Genomic DNA, 20,857 nt, shown 5'->3' with positions numbered 1-20,857 from the left:
GCAGTTCAAAGCACCACAAAATATGAGAGTGGACCTACCACACATTCCTGACAAAAACTGAACAACCATCAAGTCTGGTCAAATGGTTTCACTGGTTGAAGGTTGGAACTTCAACAATGCCCATTTGGGTTGCACAGAAACAAGTATGCTGGACATTAGGCCATTTATGAACAAAATAGCTTTTATATTTACAGTAAAGGCACTTTTTATTAGTTCAAGTTATTTTGTTGTATTTTATAACTGGAGTCAGTCTGAGAATAATGGATTGTCATTTTAAGATTGAGATGTGAAGGAATCTTTCTAAGGATCGCAACTGTTGTAATTCTCTACTGGACCCTTGGAAACGGAATCATTTAATATATTCAGAGCTGAGATGGATACATTTTGGAATTATCAGGGAATAGATGGCAATGTTGAATGGATTAAGAAAATAGACTTGAGACCAAGATCAGAGCAGTTATGAATTTATTGAATGGAAGAACTGGCTGAAGGGCCACACCACCTTCTGCTGCTCCTTATGTTTTTGTGCGTCACACCTGAGAAGGGTGGATGAGGGCAGGCTGTTGCATGTTGCTACAGGGAAGTGAGGGTGATTGTTGAGAACTGAGAGCAATGAATGAAGGTCATACACTTTGGCACTGGGGAAAGTGAACAGTTGAATACAATGAGGGTGGATGATGGTGGCAATTGCATATAATTACCTCATTCTGGACATGCAAAACTAAACTTGCCTGTCTGTGTGAGTCTATTTCGCTCAGTAGGATGACAGGCTGTCACTTGTCCATTGCACTCAGGATTGCTGATTGCCTGCTTCATGTTTCTTGGGCTGGTTTTAATGATTTTTTTCCCTCGAGCCACTAAATAGAAAGCAGCTCCATCAGAGATCACATTACCATGGCCAGTCACAGTGCTCGAGGTGGTGTACAAATGCATTTCTCTCAGCATTTATGATCTGCAAAATCAGGCCGTGAGTTATTAACATTCCCTGATCTATATTTTGACCATTGGTCTGTTCCCCAGGCTTGGATAACAGTGTGCAGAAATATCCATTTGATCAATGGCAGGTGAATGGAGAGCAACTCCTGCGACTATCACAGCAAGACCTGGAAGAGCTTGGTGTGAAACGGATAGGACACCAGGAGCTGATTCTGGAAGCAGTGGAGCTACTGTGTGCACTGGTAAGGAAAGAGTATCGACTTCAGTGTTATATGACTTCTCATAGGAAGCTATGGATTGTCTTCATTAATTCGGTTCTGGGGACTCCACTTTACATCATGACTGTTACATGCTTGTGTTAGTCAGTTACTGAATCCCTCAGTTGTTTAGATTTAGCCCTGAGAATGATAACCTGACACCTCACCTGCAATCATTCCTGACTGTGCTACCCTGGAATATCTGTTTATTCTGCAACAGATATATTGTGCTAATCTCTTCCTTTTCATAAAGTTTACCTAAATGCACAAGAGAACCATGTATAAGTGATTATTCACATAAAGAATCAGGAGTGTTTTAATTGTTAGATGACCTAATTTGTTTCAGGATGTGGTATGCATTCTCATTTGATGTAATGCACCTTTAAAAATATTTGCCCTGCCTTTGTTCCAACAGACTCTAATTTTGAACCAGTTCCTGTAATCTGCCAAATTACTTTTGTCTTGTCCCACGTTAATATTGACAAACTTAATAGTTTTATTCTTGATTTCTTCATTTGTTTCTTGTCATCAAAATTAATTAACACCAAACACAATATTAGTCCTAGAATCAAACACCGATATATTGTACTCAGCTACTTTGTCATAACGGCAGAGTAACAGTTATCAACAGTGAAATAGCATTAGTCCATCTACTTTTATATCTTTCTAAACTTAATAATTCTGAATACTGTTTAATAGTAATTTCTTCAGTCCTTTCTTGCACACATTTCTCTCTCTCTCTTTTGAACAGAAAAAATTATCTTATCATATGTCACAGCTCGATTATTTCGCTGATTGTGTTTAATGCTACAAAGACAAGTTCCTGCTGCTTCCTTTGCATCACCTGATCCGACAAGTTATTTCATAGCTCCCCTCATGAAATGCCTTTCTGTTTTCTAATGTAATGCACCATTTGAAAACCCTTGTAAAAACTTGGGGTCTGAAATCTACTGAATGATCTTGTCAACTAACTACAGTATGTTCTCCAGGAAGTTATTACATTTATCAAACAAGATCTACCAATTGTAAAGCTATGCTTTTTCTTTCCCTAAAAGTTTGTTTTTCCCTCTTCCAGGATACTTTCAAAACATAAATAAACCTTCAATTTTTGGCTGGTGCTTAAACTATCAATTCTATTTCAAGAGATTTGGAATGACTATTTTGCTTTGCTATGATGAGAAGGATTCTTGCTTCAAAACAACCATAAAGAATAGAAACTAACTGCTGACAACAACAGAGTGGAGAGGGTCTGGACAGTGTTATAGGTTAGTCCACCAGCCCCTACTTTAAACAGATAGTCGCTAGTTTATGTACTCAGCCAGGAAATGAGAAAGTTGCTACAACTTCTCAACAGTTTCTTATTCCATCACAGATAATAGTTTTGTGAATTTTAACAAGATTAATTCCAATTATTAGTAATAAAATGGAACTAAAATCTGTTGGATTGGATTAGATTGGTTCTTTTTCATTTAATCTTCACAATTCCATATGTGCTACCTCAAGGAGCCAAAAGATTACTGGATATAAAATCTCAAATGAAGTTGAGCACTAAATGATTACTTAATTGCTGTTACAGGTTGTCCAGTCCCAATGTTTCTCATATTGCAGTTCAGTTAATATGATTTGGGATTTCGATGGTGATCCTTCCAGTGCATTACAATCTGATCAAGGATTTGCAGCACCAATAAGTGTACAATACTATGTGGTTTGTTCATGGATTTTGATGATGTGAATTAGTCCTTTGTCTGAATATGGCCTTGTGTTCCTGGATATCAAGAATGTGTTCCTTCCTAAATGATCTTATCTTTGCTTCAGACCTATGATTTAGAGACGGAGAATTTGAAGATTTTGATGGAGAAGTTGAGAGCTGTCTCTGGAACCCTTCAGTCCTTCATTGTCAATCGGAGGAAGGTCAGCCCAGGTCCACAGAAACCTTCTGGAGACCTCCTCACCTCTGTCATAGATCTTCTTCAAACCACCAAAGCCATCTTTTCTTGGCTGAACAGGTAATTGAGCAAGTTAACAGTTTAAATGAGTCCTATTGATTAGCATGATCTATCAGGAAATGACCAGCCTTCCTCTTTAATCTCATTCATGGTCAGTCATTAAAAGTTTTACATTAAGATAAAATAGTTAGCTCAGTAATTTGGATTTTAACAGCATCCATTGTGCAACAAAGAGTCAACACTGTGATGACATTAAGAACTTACATTTATATTAGGTGCCTTCAACATTGTAAAGATGTTTTAATGAGAAAATAGAGTGAATGCAAATATTTAAGGATGGATTAGTAGGGATGGCCCAAAAAATGTTTAGACAACTGTTTTTTTTTCAGAGTATTTCTAAGATGGAAATAGCAGTAAAGAAGTTGTGGAGGAAAAACTCCCAGACAGTAGGGGCAAGGGGCGAAGGCTCCATCTTCAGGTTGCAGTGAAAGGAAGGGATGCTGAGGAGAGGTGGTAAAACTGGAGAAATATCCAGAACCAGGTTGGATCAAAAGCATGAAGGGATTTGTGAATGAGGTAGAAGTTTATAAACTTTAATACATTGGGTGAGATGGGAGGTGGTGCAGGTGAGTAAAGAAAAAAGCAATGTGATTAGAATTGTGTTGCCATGGTCTTACGAGACATAGGGGCTGCTGTCTTATTATACAGAAGCAACTAGGGGTGATATAACCTGAGGGCCACCAAACCTCAGGCAAAGGAAGAGTTTGAGAAAAAAAGTCTTTCATGGTAACCTCAAACCAGCGATGGGAATTGAACCCACACTGTTGCTATCATACTGCTTTGTGAACCAACAAACCAGCCAATTGAACTAAACTGATCTCATGATTAGAGTGCGCTTGAGGAAAGTTAGGTGCTATGATAAAATGTTCATTATGTGGATGCCTGTGGGGATTGAGAGTAAAATTGAGTGAGTCTGAGTGGGCTTTTGCTCATCAGTTTTCGAGAATCTGTGGCCTTAAAAATTTTATAACCTTGCTTCTTTTCTGCCAAACTAGGTACCCTTTTATATGCATAATTAATTACTCTGCCGTGAAGAAAGAGATCATCAGGTTATGTGTGGAGCTGGCAGAAACTATTCACAAGGTTTGTCAAATATACCAAGAGCAGTGTAATTCATAACTTAAATAGAATTTGAAGCACAAAAACAGGCCATTCAGCCTATATGTGTATGTTAATATTTATGTTCCCCATGATCCTCACTGTCAAAATATCTTCTTCCTCACTTGTCCCTCATACTTATTTAGGTTTCCCCTTGATTGCATCTGTGTGAAATGTTTTGAATGCTGATGTGAGCAGGTATCAAAAATATAAAGATCATTTTCTTTTGCATTTCTCCTCTCCTCTTCTGAAGGTGCTAGTTTTCCTGGAGCACAGGTCTATAGTGGCCACTGCCCAAGTGGCCATGTTATTTTCTGAGGCTGGTACTAGTGGATGATGGCTGTCAGACTTTGGCCCAGAATGTGATGTGATGAAGCTAATTTATTACTCAATCATGGTTCTTAATAAATATATGTTTTGTTCATTCTTCCCTTTTCACACCCAAAAACAGTACAGTGCTTTAAAAGTTTAGAGTTACTCTTAGCAAGGAGACATTAGTTTTAAATACCAGAGAACACTGTGTTCTTTCAATTTTGGTCTCTTCTATTTCCTACCTTGCAATCCACTTCCAAAACAGTGTCTTTGGTCTACTAAGCTTTCCTTTTAAATGCTTTCTGTTGTTATTTTCCCATATTCAAAATTAAACTCTTTTTTTTAAAAACATGAAAAGAATGAAGAGATGTTAAATAGTTTTGGAAACTGTGTTCGAAGTATAAAATCAGTCACGAGTTTCATTGAATTGAGGGGCTGATCCAGGTGGTCTTATGGCCTGCTCCTCCTATTTCTTGCATTCCTTCTACATTTAGTTATCACTCTCTGTTTTGTGAAGTAATAGATTATGTTAAAAGTGCAATGTAAGACTGAGTCTGCATGATGGCACCCGATAAATACAGAGGTCAGGATGAGGAAAGATTTACAGTAAGTTTTAGATTATATTCCCTACAATGCAGAAACAGGCCCTTCGGCCCAACAAGTCCACACCAACCTTCCGAAGGGTAACCCACCCAAATTCATTCCCATACTCATGCACCTGTCACTATGGGCAATTTAGCATGGCGATTTCACCTGGAGGAAACCCACACATTCAGGCGGAAGAATGTGCAAACTCCACGCAGACCGTCACCCTAGGCTAGAATTGAACCCAGGTCCCTGACACTGTGAGGCAGCAGTGCTAACCACTGAGCCACTGTGCCGCCCAAAAGCATTAAGTAAGAACAGTGATAGGACTGCCTCTGGGTGGTCTTGATAGGTCTGTTCTATGAAAGATCTACTTGCCTTGGTTCATGGTTGTAAATTAATTGAATTGCAGTTAAAAGATTGTGAAATTCACAGAAGAGCAGCCGTAGTGTCATACTAACAAGCTTGTGATGCAGTTTATGTGCAGACAAAGCTGAGATGTAGAAATGCCTCTCCTCACTGGGAGTGCAGGATGGATGAATTTCTGTGGAATTAACTGCAGGAAATAACAGCCAGCACGACGCCTTCCTCAAGTTGGGTCACCTGCTGGAGTGAGGAACCTGTCAATGCAAATGTAGAAGGGAATTATTCAAAGGGAGACAGCAAAGACACGTGTGCATGAGCCTGTATGCATGTGTACATTTGGGAAGATGCACTGAGGTTTCTTTGCATTTATGCATCATGGTCTCTCCTTTCCCCTCGTTTCATTCCCAGTTTTCTCTTTGTACCCTAATCCTGATTGATGCTGCGATACTGCTTCACAAGTTCTGAACATTGTCATCTGTTGTTCACACAGGTATCCATTTTTCATGCATAAGTGATTGTGTAACTGTGGAAAGTATCCCAGCTGAGGCTAGAAAGCCAAAAAAATGCACATTCCAGTCAGAGGATCAGCAGCAATATCCCTCTCACTAATTCTAATTAGTGGAATCATTGTAACACTATGCTCCCTCCACACTTGAAATATGCTACTTTGACACACATTGGGAGGAATCTGAGAGAATTTATGTGAACTTTAATATAAGATATATTTGGAATAGCATTCCTCCATGCATGGAAATGAGCCCACAGAACTCAATATTACCAATTAATGCCTTTACAGTGCATTCTAGAACTTCATATCAGTGTCAGCACACTCTGCCACTAAGCTGGTACTGAGATCTGCAGTGTGGTTTGCCTGGCTAAATAATGGTGATCTTTTTCCAACCCTTAGATTTGACATCTTTTTTTGTTTAGGAATGCAGCCAGACAGAGAAAGAAAATCGGATATTGAGCATTGTAAGTATAAATCAATATTGCTTTTCTGTTACATCATAATTCATCTTCTGAGTAAACACCAGTATCCCAAATCTGTGTTATAAAATGAATGTTAATTGTGGTATTTCTTGCTCATAATAGAGGTTGGTACTGTACTGCATTCCTGAGGGAATGCTCCTGTCAGAGGTATGCTGCCTTTCAGGCGACACATTAACCAAGGCCCCATTTTCCCCTTTGGTGAACAGAAAAACATTCTATGGCTTTATTCAAGGAAGAATGGAAAAGTTCTCCCCATTGTCCTGGCTACTTTTTTTTGGCCAATGTCACTGTGACAGGTTATCTGATTATCATTGCATTGTTGTCTGTGACAGCTTAGTTGTGTACAAATTGATTGTTAAATTTCTTGCAACACAATAGCGAAGTTAATCTTTTCATCATGCAGAACTTAAGCGTTGCTGAAAAAGGCATACCTTGGCAAAACTTTTTATCTTGCACTAATCAGGACCATTTCCAAGAAATACCAATATAAAGGTAAACTAACATTTATACTATGTGACAGGAGAGTGCTGATTGATCTGCAAATTGATTCTGATCAGTAGAGCTTTTGCAATGGAGAATACGCCAGTTAATGATGACTGACAGTTAATTGTCAAGCTTTATTTAAACTTTAAGTCATGCAGTTTTCCTTTATCAATTAGAGTCTACTAGCCAGCCAGTCAGTACTTTTCTTTCATTTGGAAGAAATGTCATTTTCCATTTACATTCATAGAATCATACAAAAAAAAAGAGACCCTTTGGCTCATCATATCTGTGGCATGATAAACATACTATTTACGCTTGTCCCACTCTCTCAAACTAGGCCCATGGTCTTGAATGTTATAACACTTCAAGTGCCCATCCAAATATTTTGTAAAAGTTGTGAGGTTTTCTGCCTCAACTACCATCCCAGGCAGTGTATTTCAAACACCTACCACCTTCTGCGTGAAAAAGCTTTTTCTTATATTCCCCCTAAACTGCCTTCCTTTCACTTTAAAATGATGTCTCCTTATTGTTGACCTTTCAACTAAGCAGAACAGTTGTTTTCTATTCACCTTGTCCATGCCCCTCATAATCTTATATGCCCCTCTCATGTTGTTCCTCACCCTTCTCTGCTCCACAGAAAACCCGATCTTATTCAGTCTCTCTTCTTTGCTGAAATGCTCTATTCCATGTAACATCCTGGTGAATCTTCAGTGCAATCACGTTCATATTGATATTGCTTTCAAATTGTGATGAATGTAAGATGAGCACCTTTAACAAAATATGTTTTCTCAGCAACACTTCTTCAAAATTGCACCTTTTGTCTGAAACATTTTGCAAAGGAAGTCTTGAGTTTGTGAATAGTGTTATCTAAATGCCAGGGATCTAACTATTGAATTTGACATAATCATGTTCAATATTGAGCATTATCACATTTTTGCTTATACATACATTTTTAAGAGATTTTGATTTGTAAGCAATTGATTGCTTATACAAGAATTTAGAAAGATAGTTGTTTCTGGTACGTGTTAATACTTGTTACCAAAAAGCAGATCCGGTGTTATGTAAAAGAAAGCCAGATGGTGAAAGATAAGGCTGGAGTCAGTCTATCTGTTCGCACAGAGATGTTATTACACATCTTGGAGCAGGAGAGATTTGAACCTGGGGGTCCTTGCTCAGAGGCAGCAACACTAACACTGCAGCACAAGATCCCCTGTAGGGGTTCAAGTGGAATACCAAATTATATTCGCCAGCTGCATACAATTAAACAATTTACATAAATTTACACTCAGCAGGTTTGGCAATATGTATAAACAAAGGAATAAACATTTCAAGTCAACAACCCTTTGTTGGAACTGATTATAATCCAAAGGTTGTAGAGGAGGGATGACACTTTAATCAAAACAGAACTGAACAATTTATGGTCAAACAGCTTTGTAACTGTAAATGAGTTACATTCAGGAAATTCAGCAAAGTGGGGTAATTTTCATATCTCATACATTGTAAGCAGCTCCAACCAGCTATACACCTGGAATACTACCTGCCATTTTTATTTCAGAAAGTAAGTTTACTTCCACCATTTTCTGATTTTATAATATGCAGTTCCTTGTGTTTTTTTAACCTCTGATTATAATAGTTATCATAGAATCACATAAACTTGCACAGAAGTTGGCCATTCAACCCAACATCTCTCTGCTGGCTTTTTCGAAAAACATGATCTGGAAGTGCCAGTGTTGGACTGGAATGGACAAAGATAGAAGTCACATGACACCAGGTTATAGTCCAACAGATTTATTTGAAATCACAAACTTTTGAAGCACTACTCTTTTGTCAGGTGAAGCAAAAACTTGTGATTTCAAATAAATAAACTATAACCTGGTGTCATGTGACTTCTGACTAGGAAACACAGTTGCAGTTGGCCCCACATCTCTTTTCATCCATAAACCTGTAAATTCTGCATCTTCAAATATTTCCATATAACATTTATTTAAGGTACCAATTTATATCACCTTTTCAGATAAAATGTTCTAGATTCCACAATTGGCTAAGGGAAAAACAATCTCATTTATCATTTAGATCTTTTATCGGAGTAATATGCTAATATTTGTGACTTTATGCAAGTATTCTTTTTAAATTCCTTTGCAGTATGAAACTATATTTTAGTAAGCTTTCTAGCAACTACCTTAAACCAATGGAAAGAAAAAGATTGCTAGTGCTTAGTAATTAATATTGCCCAAAACTAGCTATTCACTCTGACGTTAAGCTGCAAATGATCACAATCTGTACCTTTATTTCATAAGATAGATCATTATTATGGAGCAATGGAATTTCCCCCATTGAACAGATAATTCTGCAACTTGGTTTTTAGTTTATCCTTAGCAAGATTTCCCTCCAGTACATACAGGGCTGGACCTGGGGGAGATATTAACTAATATCCCCGTCCCACTCAAGTTTGGTCCTTGCTAGGTATGCAAAAGTAACTGGGAGTCTTGCCTCTGGGGAAATATTTGCTTTTGCCTGTCACCTTCTCAAAAACACAGGTTGCAAGAATCCACCACTTTTGCCTGAGTGTCTGTCACACAATTTAATGTTGGAAACTAACTATGGTGCTGTGCCTTTTAAAATACTGTAATGTTGCAAAATTCCATGTTGTACATGATGCAGGGGATAAGGATGTGTGGTTAGTTATGTTTGGACTCAATGATATCTGTCTCTCAGTGCAGGGAACTCTCCAGTTTCTGTGAAAACATGGTGATGGGTAGCCCCGAAGTGTTGGTGAACCAATGCGCTTGCCTGGAAACTATCCATCTACTCACCACCTCACCAGGGCAGAGTCTGGTGAGTACTCCATGGTGTCCTGAATGATATGGGGGTTTTGGAGAGATTAATAGCTGTGGACTTAGTTTTTAGCTCTTTAACCTAGAGTGTTCAGAACATCTTTTGAATGTCTGACAACATTTCTCACATGTTTGTATTCCAATCCTCACAAATGTATATGTGTTAAAAATGCAGTTTGTGTGTTATTTAAACACGTTGAGTGTTATCACCCAGCTTGGCTCTTAGTGTTGCATTCCCTTTGAAGTAAAGGCATAGATTCAGCACCAGTTGAGAATTTGAGCATATGCCCTAGACTGACTCTCGACTGCAGTAGTATTGGAGTGCTGCATTGCTAGGGAAAGATTCTTCCATTTAAGACATTAACCATGACCTTGTCATTCTGCTCTGGTTCAAGTAAGTGTTAAATTATATTCTACTCCTGTTACTTCAAAACCAGCCTCTGCTCCAAAACATAGTCCTTGCTTTGTTGTTTTTTTCTGGCTTTCCATGAAGTCCTTTAACTCAACAAAGTGAATTTTAAAACAAAAGTTATAGCCCCGAGTACTGCTACTTCAATAAACTGTACTAGCAGCCAGAATAATTCCGTGCCTTGTTTATGTGATCCAAGCCAATTCTGAGTCAGCCCTTGAGCAGAGGTTTCAACGAAAAGAAGTGGTTTCTTGTAGGCCTATTTATATAATATTAAATCTGATTCACTGAGGCACACATGTAATTGTATTTTCCTTCACTAGAGCACATAGTGTTACAAATGTGTGTTTATGTATTGTTTTTGCGTGAACAAAGTACATGCATTTAGAGTTGAGGAATTTTCTCTCATTCCTCCAAAAGACTAGCAACATTCTGCCACTAGCTCTTCTATGAGCACACCCAGTTCAGTAGACCTTTCTACCATCATTTTTCAAGTTGGTTGAAATGTAATCAAACTGTTAAATGTTTGGAGAAAGCTCGACAAACACTTGTGGATACATTGGAGAGTGGTTTCTGGCAGTTACATTGTGGCAATTTTAGCTTTCAATCCATGATTGAATGATTTGTTTTCTTTTGTTTTTCTGAACCATAATTAGCCTTTATTTATACATGTGTATCTCCTCCTCTGTCTCGCTCCCATGTTCCTATATGTACATCTGAATGTTCTATCTGTACTTTGCCTTTCCTTTGTTTTCTCAATATTGTCATGGCTCTGTCATTGCATTGCCAGGAGCTCATAACTCAGGAATTCCTGACTCCCCTCCGTCTGCCTACAGTATCCAGGCCTTTACAGCCCAAGCTGGGTATCAAACAAACACTACTTACTGATTTCTGTCCTCGTCCCTTCCCTTCCTTTCAACCCTGGTGGTTACCTGATCTTTGACTCTTGGTTCATCAGTTGATTTGTCAATTATTGATTTTAAGTAAATAGTGATGTAATCAATATTTCCTCTTAGAGGTTTTACGCACCCCAACTGGCATGTCGATGTGTTCACCCAGAAAAGATCACCTCGTCTTGTAATCTGTTGAAATATGAATGACAGAGAACTCCCAAATTCCACTATTTAAAGAAAATAACCCCAAATTTTTTAACTCTAAAAGTGAACATTAAACAATAATTCACAACTCTTAGCCCCCTTTCTCTTAACTGCTTATTATCTGCTTCCAACTTGATAACAACAGGCTATTCCAAGAAGACACTTATTAAAATTACATCAACTTAATTTCAAAACCACACAGCCACTGTCATCTTCTGTGTCTGTTGTCTTCCAGCTGAAGATCTCAGTTGGGTCATTGTCTTTCTTTTTACTGAGATTATGTTTCATATGAAAAGGTACCTTTGATAGTGAGCGTTTCCTAATTTCTTTGAAAGCAAAATGTTAGATCTCCAGGTGTTTCTGCCTTGATGGCAGTTGTCCCTCCAATTTTCAAAATGTCCACATTTTTATATCCCCAACATCAAATTGCTTCATTGGTTCGATGTTTGCAAAACAATAAATTTGAACTCAATTGGGTTTTAGTATCCTGGGGCATAATTTCAACTGGTTAAATTCAAATTATGGTCAAAACAGTAACCAAATCTCAGGTATCCATTTCACAGCCAAATGTCATATATTTTCAATTTTCCAATACACTCTGGGACTACCATCTAGTGATATACACAGGTGCTTGTAATTTCTTAGTTCAGAACAGCATTCACTCTCTCTTTAACAATACAGTACATGCCTTCAACTTCATAACACCTCCCCCCTTAAGAAAACATGAATCATTGTAATGAAAACTTGGCTTCTTTTTTTTTTCTAATTCTTAATCCCATTATGGTGAAATACAAAGGGCATTAATCAAGTTATACTTTTCACATTAATTTCTGCATACATATATAACATTGGAATCTGTCCAATCTCATCTACACTTTCTTTAAATCCACGATAACGCATCTGCTATCACATTTTTACGACCCACAATATGTACGATTTGTAAATTAAAAGTCTGTAACATAAGACTCCAACAAAATAGTCTCATGTTTTTGGCTTTAAATCTTTCCAAGAATGTAAGAGGATTGTGATCCATGTACACAACCATCTTCGAAACATTGTTTGTCAAAAAACATTAAAGTGTTGTAAGGCCAGTACAAAACTCAATAATTCTTTTTCAATGGCAGAGTATTTTCTCTGGTGAGTGTTGAGTTTCTTTGAAAAGCAGCCAATTGGCCATTTAATTCCATCATCAACTTACTGTAGCTGTACAACTCCAACTCCTAAATCACTAGCATCGATTGCAACTTTGAAGGGTTCAAAAATTTCGGGTAGGTAAAACTGGTACAGTGGCTAATACTGCTTTTAAATTCCCAAATGCATCCACCAAAAGTTTGTGTTCCTCTTTAGTAAATCTGTTGGCAATGTCACCACTCTGCCGAGGTTTGCAACAAATTTCTGTAGATTTCGCTCAGTCGCAAAAATCAAAGCACCTCTTTCTTCAATGATGGTTGTGGAAATTCCTTGACGGTCTTCATCTTCGCATTCCTTGACTGATGTTATGTCCCAAGAATGTCACCTCTGCCTTCTCAAATTCTGTTTCCTTTAATTTTATTACCAGTTTTGCTTTGAGTCATACAGATGTATAGCACAGACGCAGACCCTTCGGTCCCACTCGCCCATGCCGTCCAGATATCCTAACAACATCCAGTCCCATTTGCCAGTTCCTGGCCCAAATCTCTCTAAACACTTTCTATTCATGTACCCATCCAGATGCCTTTTAAATAATGCAATTGTACCAGCTTCCACCACATCCTCAGGCAGCTCATTCTGCACATGCACCACCCCTTGCGTGAAAAAGTTGCCCCTTAGGTCCCTTTTATATCTTTCCCCTCTCACTCTAAACCTATACCCTCTAGTTCCGGACTCCCCCACCCCAGGGAAATGATTTTGTCTATTTACCCTATCCATGCTCCTCATAATTTTATAAACTTCTATAAAGTCACCTCTCAGCCTCCGTCGCTCCAGGGAAAACAGTCCCAGCCTAGTCAGCCTCTCGCTATAGCTCAAATCCCCCAACCCAGGCAACAACCTTATAGATCTTTCCTGAACCCTTTCAAGTTTCACAACATCCAACAGGAAGAAGACTAGAATTGCATGCAATATTCCAAAAGTGGCCTAACCAGCGCCCTGTTTGTAATCATTAAAAAGCTCTGCCAACTGTACAATGTGATCTTTCCATGACACACTAAAGATCACTACATCATCCAGATAAACTGCACAGTTTGTTAACCCAGCCACAAATCTGTCCCTGAGTCTTTAGAATGAGGCTGGTGCATTCTTCATTCCAAAGAGCATCACTTTGAATTGATATAGCCCATTTGAGGTTACAAACACAGAAACCTCTTTTGCTTTCTCTAATAAAGATACCTACCAATAATCACACAGTAAGTCCACTTTCTTCCTGCAGTCTTCCAATCTTGGTATTGGATAGGAGTCCAATTTTGTTACAGCGTTTACCTTCTAATAGTCCACACAAAATCATAGAGTCCCGTCAGGTTTGGGAACTAACATGATTGGCAAACTCCACTCACTCGGTTCGATGATATCTTCGTTGAGCATCGCATCCACTTCCTTCTGGACTTGTGTGGCTTTGAGATGATTAAGCCTGTAGGGGTGGTGTTTTATTGGAACAGCATTCCCTACATTCACCTCATGCACAATAGTATTAGTCCTCCCCATTTTATTCCTGCATATGTCCTCATTCTGCTGCAACAAACCTTTCAACTTGGTTCTTTGCTCCTGAGATAGATAGCTCATTAACCTATTTCACTCCTCAAGGACCTCCTCATCCTTTAAAGTATTTTGTGGCACATCAAACTCCATGGCACCTGGATTTGATTCCTCACTCTGCAGAGCAGTAACTAACAACTATTTTTCCAGTTCCCTGACTCTATTATAGTAAGGTTTCAACCTATTCACATGACATACCCGATACAGTTTCTTTCTATCTGGCATCTTTACCAGATAGTTTGCCTGACTCAACAACTTTTCAATTTGATAGGGACTATTAAACCTGGCTTAGAAGGGATATCCTACCACTGGTAACAATACTAAACCATCATCGCCATGGGAAAATGTATGAATTTTAGAGTTTTTATTTGCCACCTGCTTCTTTCTATGCTGTGCCCTCTTCAGGTGCTGTTTAGCTAACTCACCTACCTGATTTAACCTCTTCCTCACCTTAGATATATAATCCACATGTGAGATCTCGACTTCAGTCCTACTAATTTTTCTTTAATTAATTTCAAAGGCCCTCTCACTTCATATCCGAATATTAACTCAAAGGGAATTAGCTGAGTAGATTCATTTGGGGCATCTCTAATGGCAAACAATATGAATGGGATATCTTTATTCCAATTGTTCGGGTAATCCTGACAGTATGCCCATTACATGGTCTTCAGGGTCTGATGCCACCTTTCCAAAGCTCCCTGGGATTCAGGATGGGGGTACACACTTGGTTTAAAGTGCTGTATACCTGAGCTATCCATGACTTCCTCAAACAGCCTAGCAGTAAAATCAACCCCTTGGTCTGAATGATTCTCTCTGGGTAGCCCATACTGGATAAAGAAAGCTACCAACTCCTCCAGCACCATTTTTGTCTTTATACTCCTTAACGGAATTGCTTCCGGAAATCTGGTAGACACACCTGTTATGGTTAGCAAGTACTACTTCCCACTTTTAGCATTCGGAAGGGGACCTACACAATCAATCATAACCCGCATGAGAGGTTCTTCGAATGCGGGAATTGGCAAGAAAGGTGATTGTTTTATTACTGCCTCTGGCTTACATACCATTTGGCATGTATGACATGTACAGCAAAATGTAACAGTCCAAGCCAATACAAGTGATTTTGTACCTTAGCCTGAGTCTTCCTCACACCCAGATGACCCCCTACTGATAATTCATGTGCTACCCTTAATACTTCCTGTCTGTATACTAAATGGCAACACAATCTGGTGCATTTCCACCCATTTCCCTTCTGCATTAATCTGCCATGGCCTCCATTTTTGTCTTATGTTTCTATATTTAAGATAATAATCCTCAGGAATACATTCTGATTCCTTTTCTGAGTGTGTGTGTATATATATATATAAATATAAAATATATATTAAAAATATATATCCTTTAATGTCTTGTCCATTAGCCTTTTAGGACTAAAGATTTCTGTCTGACTCTCCACCTGTTCAGTTTTTTCCTGCACCATTAGTTCAAACAGGGTGTCCGCAACTGAACCTCAACTCCTTCATCTTTCTCTTTAGTTTTTGTTTCTTGCAGTGACTTATAACAGTGGGATATTGTTACTACGTAGTCTGGGAAAATTCCAGGGTATTTTTCTTTTAACTTCTCAGTTCCCTGATCTTCCTTTGGCTTCTCCACAAGGGGTGTCACTCCCAACATGGATTCTGCCAAATCGTTCCCAAGAACAAACTGTATTCCTGGAACTGACAATGTCAATCACTCCCACTATTACTTCCTCAGTCTTGATTTAACTCTCCAACTTGATCTTACACCGGGGAATGCTAAATTCCTGTTCATCTATTCCACAAGTTATCACTCTCTCAGGTAACATGTCAGAAAGAGTGCAAATATGATCATCTCTTATTCTTAGAGACTGATTAGCTCCTGTATCTTTCAAAATTGTACCTTCTTTCCCTTCTCCCCCTGTTCTTCCTGAATAAGCTTTACCCACAGAGGTGAAGTCTTTATACAGATCAGGCACTAACTCAGTACCAGCCCCTGCCTGGACCATGCAGTCCCCCTGAAGCTCCTCAACCTTTCTTGGGGTTTCTGTTACTACTTTCACTGATGCCACTTGCTTAGTCTCTTTCACTACATCTTTTCCCACAGTGTCTTTCTTCAACATCAGCACTGTGATTTTGTGTGTCCCACCTTCAGCAGTGAAAACACTTTTCCCAGTGCTCTTCTTTTCTTTTAATAGAAAAAAAAAGATTTTAGGTTTTTTTTACAAAACTACAGAGCTAATACAAACTAGGGTAACCGCTTTACAATATAATAGCAACAACAATATACATAAAGAAAACAAACTACTAATCTATAAACTACCAAAACACAAAGGAGGATATAAGAAAAGAAATCTCTATATGTAAAAAAAAATACAGTACGGTAAATAACTAACAAAAAAAATAAGTAAATAAATATTGAAAATAGGATTACACCAAGTCATAACAAGATAGCTTAATTTACATTCAATAAAGTTATAACACTCAACTCAGTCTCATCGCAGCTCCCCATCAATGGGGGCAATATTGAGTAGACCCGTATTTATATGGGATTCTTCCTCCCAGGGGCCCCGAACCAACAGACAGCATCCTCATGGCTAAACAAAGGCCCTAGATAATATGGCCGATACATCTACATCGATATAACTCAAGAAGGGCTGCCATGTTCTATAAAACAATTGCGTTTTTTTGGTGCACCATATTCGTAATGAAGTCCAGAGGAATGTGTTCCATAACTATCCTATGCCAGTTCGAGAGTCCTGGGGAACTTTCCAATACTCAGCGCACTAAAATGTTTTTCCTCGCACAAAAAGAGAGGATAGTAAACAGTTTCTTCCTATGTACCTGTAGAGAGGGAAGATTTGGAAAACCCAAAAGGAGAGACACCAGATCCAACCCAATCTCAGTTCCCAAGACCTTTGCTAAAAGCGTTCGCTACATTGTCCCAGTACCCACGGATCTTATGTCATGTCCACAAATAATGAGTGAGAGTATCGACTTCTATTTTGCACTTAGGGCATATTGGGGATGCTCCTGTCTTAAACTTTGCAAGCCGTTCTGGTGCCACGTGGGCCTTATGAAGTACCTTCAATTGAACAGCTTGAGTCCTATTACAAATAGAGATCTTCCTAGCACTTTCTCAGATATCCTCCCACGTCTCTGAGGAGACTTCCACCCCTAATTCTTGAGTCCAAGTTTTATATAATCATTCTATGTCCTTTGATATATTATTACCTAGCAAGTGATAGAGAGTACTGACCGAGGGGGCGCCCATTGACTGGAGCACTCTCCTCTCCATTTGTGATTTATAAAGATTAATCATCATTGTGGTCTTTTTTTGTATGATCTCTCATACCTAAAAGAGGTCATTGCTAGGTAACCTAAACTTCTGTCACAACTGTTCAAACGACATCACGACCTCCCCATCAACTAGGTCTCCCAAGCAGGAGATTCCTCTGGACTCCCAAAGTTTAAAACCAGCGTCTATCAAGCCTGGCTGAAATCCCAATATTCCCACTAGCAGATGAAGGGGGAGGTTTTTTTGTAGAGTACCCTCACCCTGTCACATCATCCTCTAAGCTTTGACTGTGTTTAGGACATTTGGGCTTTTACAATGATCCATGACAGTTCTCACCTTGTCCCATAAACAGCAGGTTGATGAGAGGGCATTTTGCCTGGGAAGCCTCAATATGTAAATTGATCGTGGATCACGAGAGGCCCAATCAGCCACATATGATAGCAAGGAGCTCAGCTAGTACTTCCTAAAGTCTGGGAAATCTAGATTCCCCCCACCCCCTTTCTTGTAAAAGCTGCAGTTTATCTAATTTATAAAGGGACGTCTATGTTGCCAAATTGAGGATCCAAGCCAACCATAAAGCCTACACAGCACTTGCCTTGGCAATATCAAAGGGAGCATTCTCATGGGGTATAATAGGCGAGGGAGAACATTCATCTTGACCTATTCTTCCCATCCAGGATATCGGAAGATCTTCCCAGCACCAAAGGTCCTGTCTTATTTTCTCAAACAACTGCACATAGTAAGCTTTATTTAACTGATCAAAAGCCGGGATAATAAAAGTGCCTAAGTGCTGAAAACCTCCCTGTGACCACTGAAAGGGGAAGCAGGTTCCACCTCCAAAGTTGGATATTTTGGTAAGACCTCCCACCGGCATGGCTTCTGATTTCATGAAATTAATTTTGTACCCTGAAAACACATCAAATAAATTAACCACTTGTATTAAGCAGGACACAGATATCACTGAATCCGTTAAGAAAAGAAGGACATCGTCCGCATAAAGAGTAATTTTATGCTTGACTGATTCTGCCTCCGGGGCCATTATACTGAGATCCGTCCGAAAGGCTTCCACCAGCGGTTCGATCACTACTGTGAATAATAATGGCAAAAGAGGGCACCCTTGTCGACAACCTCTGCTAACGCTAAAACTATTTGATCTTATGCCATTAGTAAGCACCACTGCTTTTGGGTCACTGTATAGCACTGCCACCCATTTGGTAAAAACCTCTCCAAGGCCAAACCGTTCCATGATATAAAAGAGGTATGGCTATTCCACCCGATCGAATGTTTTCTCTGCATCTAGGGAAATGACCAAGCCCAATATCGCTCTTTGCTGGCATATTTACACAATGTTTAGTACTCTTCTGATATTATTAGTAGACCTGCGACCCTTAGTAAACCTTGTCTGGTCCTCTTTTATGATAAACAGCAATACCCTCTCCAGTCTTAATGCCAGCATTTTTGACAGGATTTTAAAGTCCACATTCAATAAGGATATAGGCCTGTATGAAGTACAGTCTTCTGAGGCGTTCCCTTTTCTGAGAATGAGACAGATATTTTCTCCCCTCAAAGAGGGCGGGAGACTACCCTGACTGAATAAATAGTTGTACACGTCTATAAGTGGTCCGGCCAGTTCATCTGTAAACTCCTTATAGAATTCAGTTTGGAATCCATCTGGCCCAGGCACTTTACCACTCTGGAGCAGCCTCACTGCCTCCTGCACTTCCTGAGTTGTCAAAGGGGCACTCAAAAAGGACACCTGCTCCAATGTTACACCCAAGAGGTCCAAGTTCTTAAAAAAGGACTCCACCTTGCTCATTCTATCCTCACAGCCCTCCGACTGATACAGCTCAAAATAGAATTTTCTAAATGCTGCATTGATCTTTTTAGGATTACAAGTCAAAGTGCCAGCACTCTCTCTAATAGATGTTGGGGAGCCTGCTTCTTTCTGGCAAGGTATGCCAGATACCTGCCCGGCTTATTGTCCGACTCAAATAGTCTCTGCTTCGCAAATAGTATCTCCCTCTTTGCTGTTTGAGTAAGTGCAGCATTCAAAGTAGCTCTGAGGGCTGTAATCTGCTGTAATTTGGTTATCGACAGCCTGTTAACATACACTGACTCAGCTGCCTTCAAGCACGCCTTGAGCAGACGTTGTTGTTCTCCCCTCTGTCATTTCTGGGTCACAGAATACAAGATAATCAAGCCTCGCGCATAGGTCTTGGCAGTCTCCCACACCACCGATGGGTTGCAGGCCATACCTAAGTTAATATCCCAGAAAGCTTTAAATTCCTGCAAAAAGTATTCCATAAACTTATTATCTTTCAGTAGAAAAGGGTCCATACGCCAGTGGCGGGAGTACATCTCATCACCACCAGACTTGATCTCCATATACACTGCCGCGTGGTCAGAAACCGCTATATTCCTTATTTTGCAGGACAATATTGAGTTAAAAAAGGTTGACGGGACAAAAAACATATCAATTCTGGTATGGCACTTATGTGGGTAAGAATAAAAGGGAAAACCTCTATCCTCCACACATCTACCAGTCCTAACTCCCTATTTAAATCCACCAACTGCCTAGATTGCATAAATATACCCACAGAGCCCCTAGGGATCCTGTCCACCTTGGGGTCAGTGATATGGTTGAAATCTCCCCATATAATTGTGTGATGCGCCCCAAGAGCCATCAGTCTGGAGAGCGCATACATTATGAATTTAAAAGGATGTGCTGGAGGGCAATATACATTCAGGATCCCGTATTCCTCTCCATATATTAGAGCTTTAAGTATTATAAACCACCCGGACTCACTCTTTATTTGGCTTAACACTTGAAACGGGAGATTCTTCCGAGTGAGAGTGGCCACTCCTCTACTTTTCAAGTTAAAAGATGAAAAGAACAGCTGGCCAAATCCTCCCTGTTGCAGTTCAAATGGTCCTTGTCAGTGAGGTGTGTTTCCTGTAATAGGGCTACATCGACCTTCTCTTTTTTAAGACTTGACAGTATCTTTTTCCTTTTAATTAGTGAGTGACTCCCTTTAACATTCCAGGTGCACCATTTAGACGAATAACTAGCCATGATTATCCAGGAAAGTCCGAGACCCCCCAGGAGGAAGAACCCCATTCATAGAGCATTGAGTAAAGACTGTAAACAATTCACATAGATTTAAAATACAACCTTTAAAACTAATAAATCAGAACTACTAAAAACTATTCCTAAGAAACAACAACATAAACATAACTAAAAGGAGCCGTTTCCCCTTGTCCACAGGGGGCACTCCTACCATCCAATACTCCCACCATGACTCCTTCCAGTTGGAGCCATGCCCTCGCCCAGACATCACACAGCAAAATAAACAAATACCAATGTCTTATAACAAGGAAGTTAAAGGTGGGTACCCAACCCATCCCTTCCATACTACTACCCTAGGCATTCTTGGCAAAGTAGCAA

The 20,857-nt window shown here is 39.4% G+C and overlaps 1 protein-coding gene across 1 annotated transcript in view; it reads left to right on the top strand.

Annotated features, from left to right (window-relative positions):
- cnksr1 (connector enhancer of kinase suppressor of Ras 1) overlaps positions 1-20,857 on the top strand; it is an 88,412-nt gene that overhangs the window by 14,323 nt on the left and 53,232 nt on the right. Inside the window, exons 2-6 of the mRNA XM_043717490.2 lie at positions 1,021-1,178; positions 3,009-3,199; positions 4,195-4,282; positions 6,491-6,532; positions 9,749-9,868. Coding sequence (XP_043573425.2) covers positions 1,021-1,178; positions 3,009-3,199; positions 4,195-4,282; positions 6,491-6,532; positions 9,749-9,868 — 599 coding nt within the window. The remainder of the gene's footprint in view (positions 1-1,020; positions 1,179-3,008; positions 3,200-4,194; positions 4,283-6,490; positions 6,533-9,748; positions 9,869-20,857) is intronic.

Source organism: Chiloscyllium plagiosum, unplaced genomic scaffold, assembly GCF_037043375.1.
Source record: "Chiloscyllium plagiosum isolate Xiang-an unplaced genomic scaffold, Cpla_swu_hap1 HiC_scaffold_30, whole genome shotgun sequence".
NCBI classification, from domain to species: domain Eukaryota; kingdom Metazoa; phylum Chordata; class Chondrichthyes; order Orectolobiformes; family Hemiscylliidae; genus Chiloscyllium; species Chiloscyllium plagiosum.
This window is presented reverse-complemented; position numbering and strand designations above follow the sequence as displayed.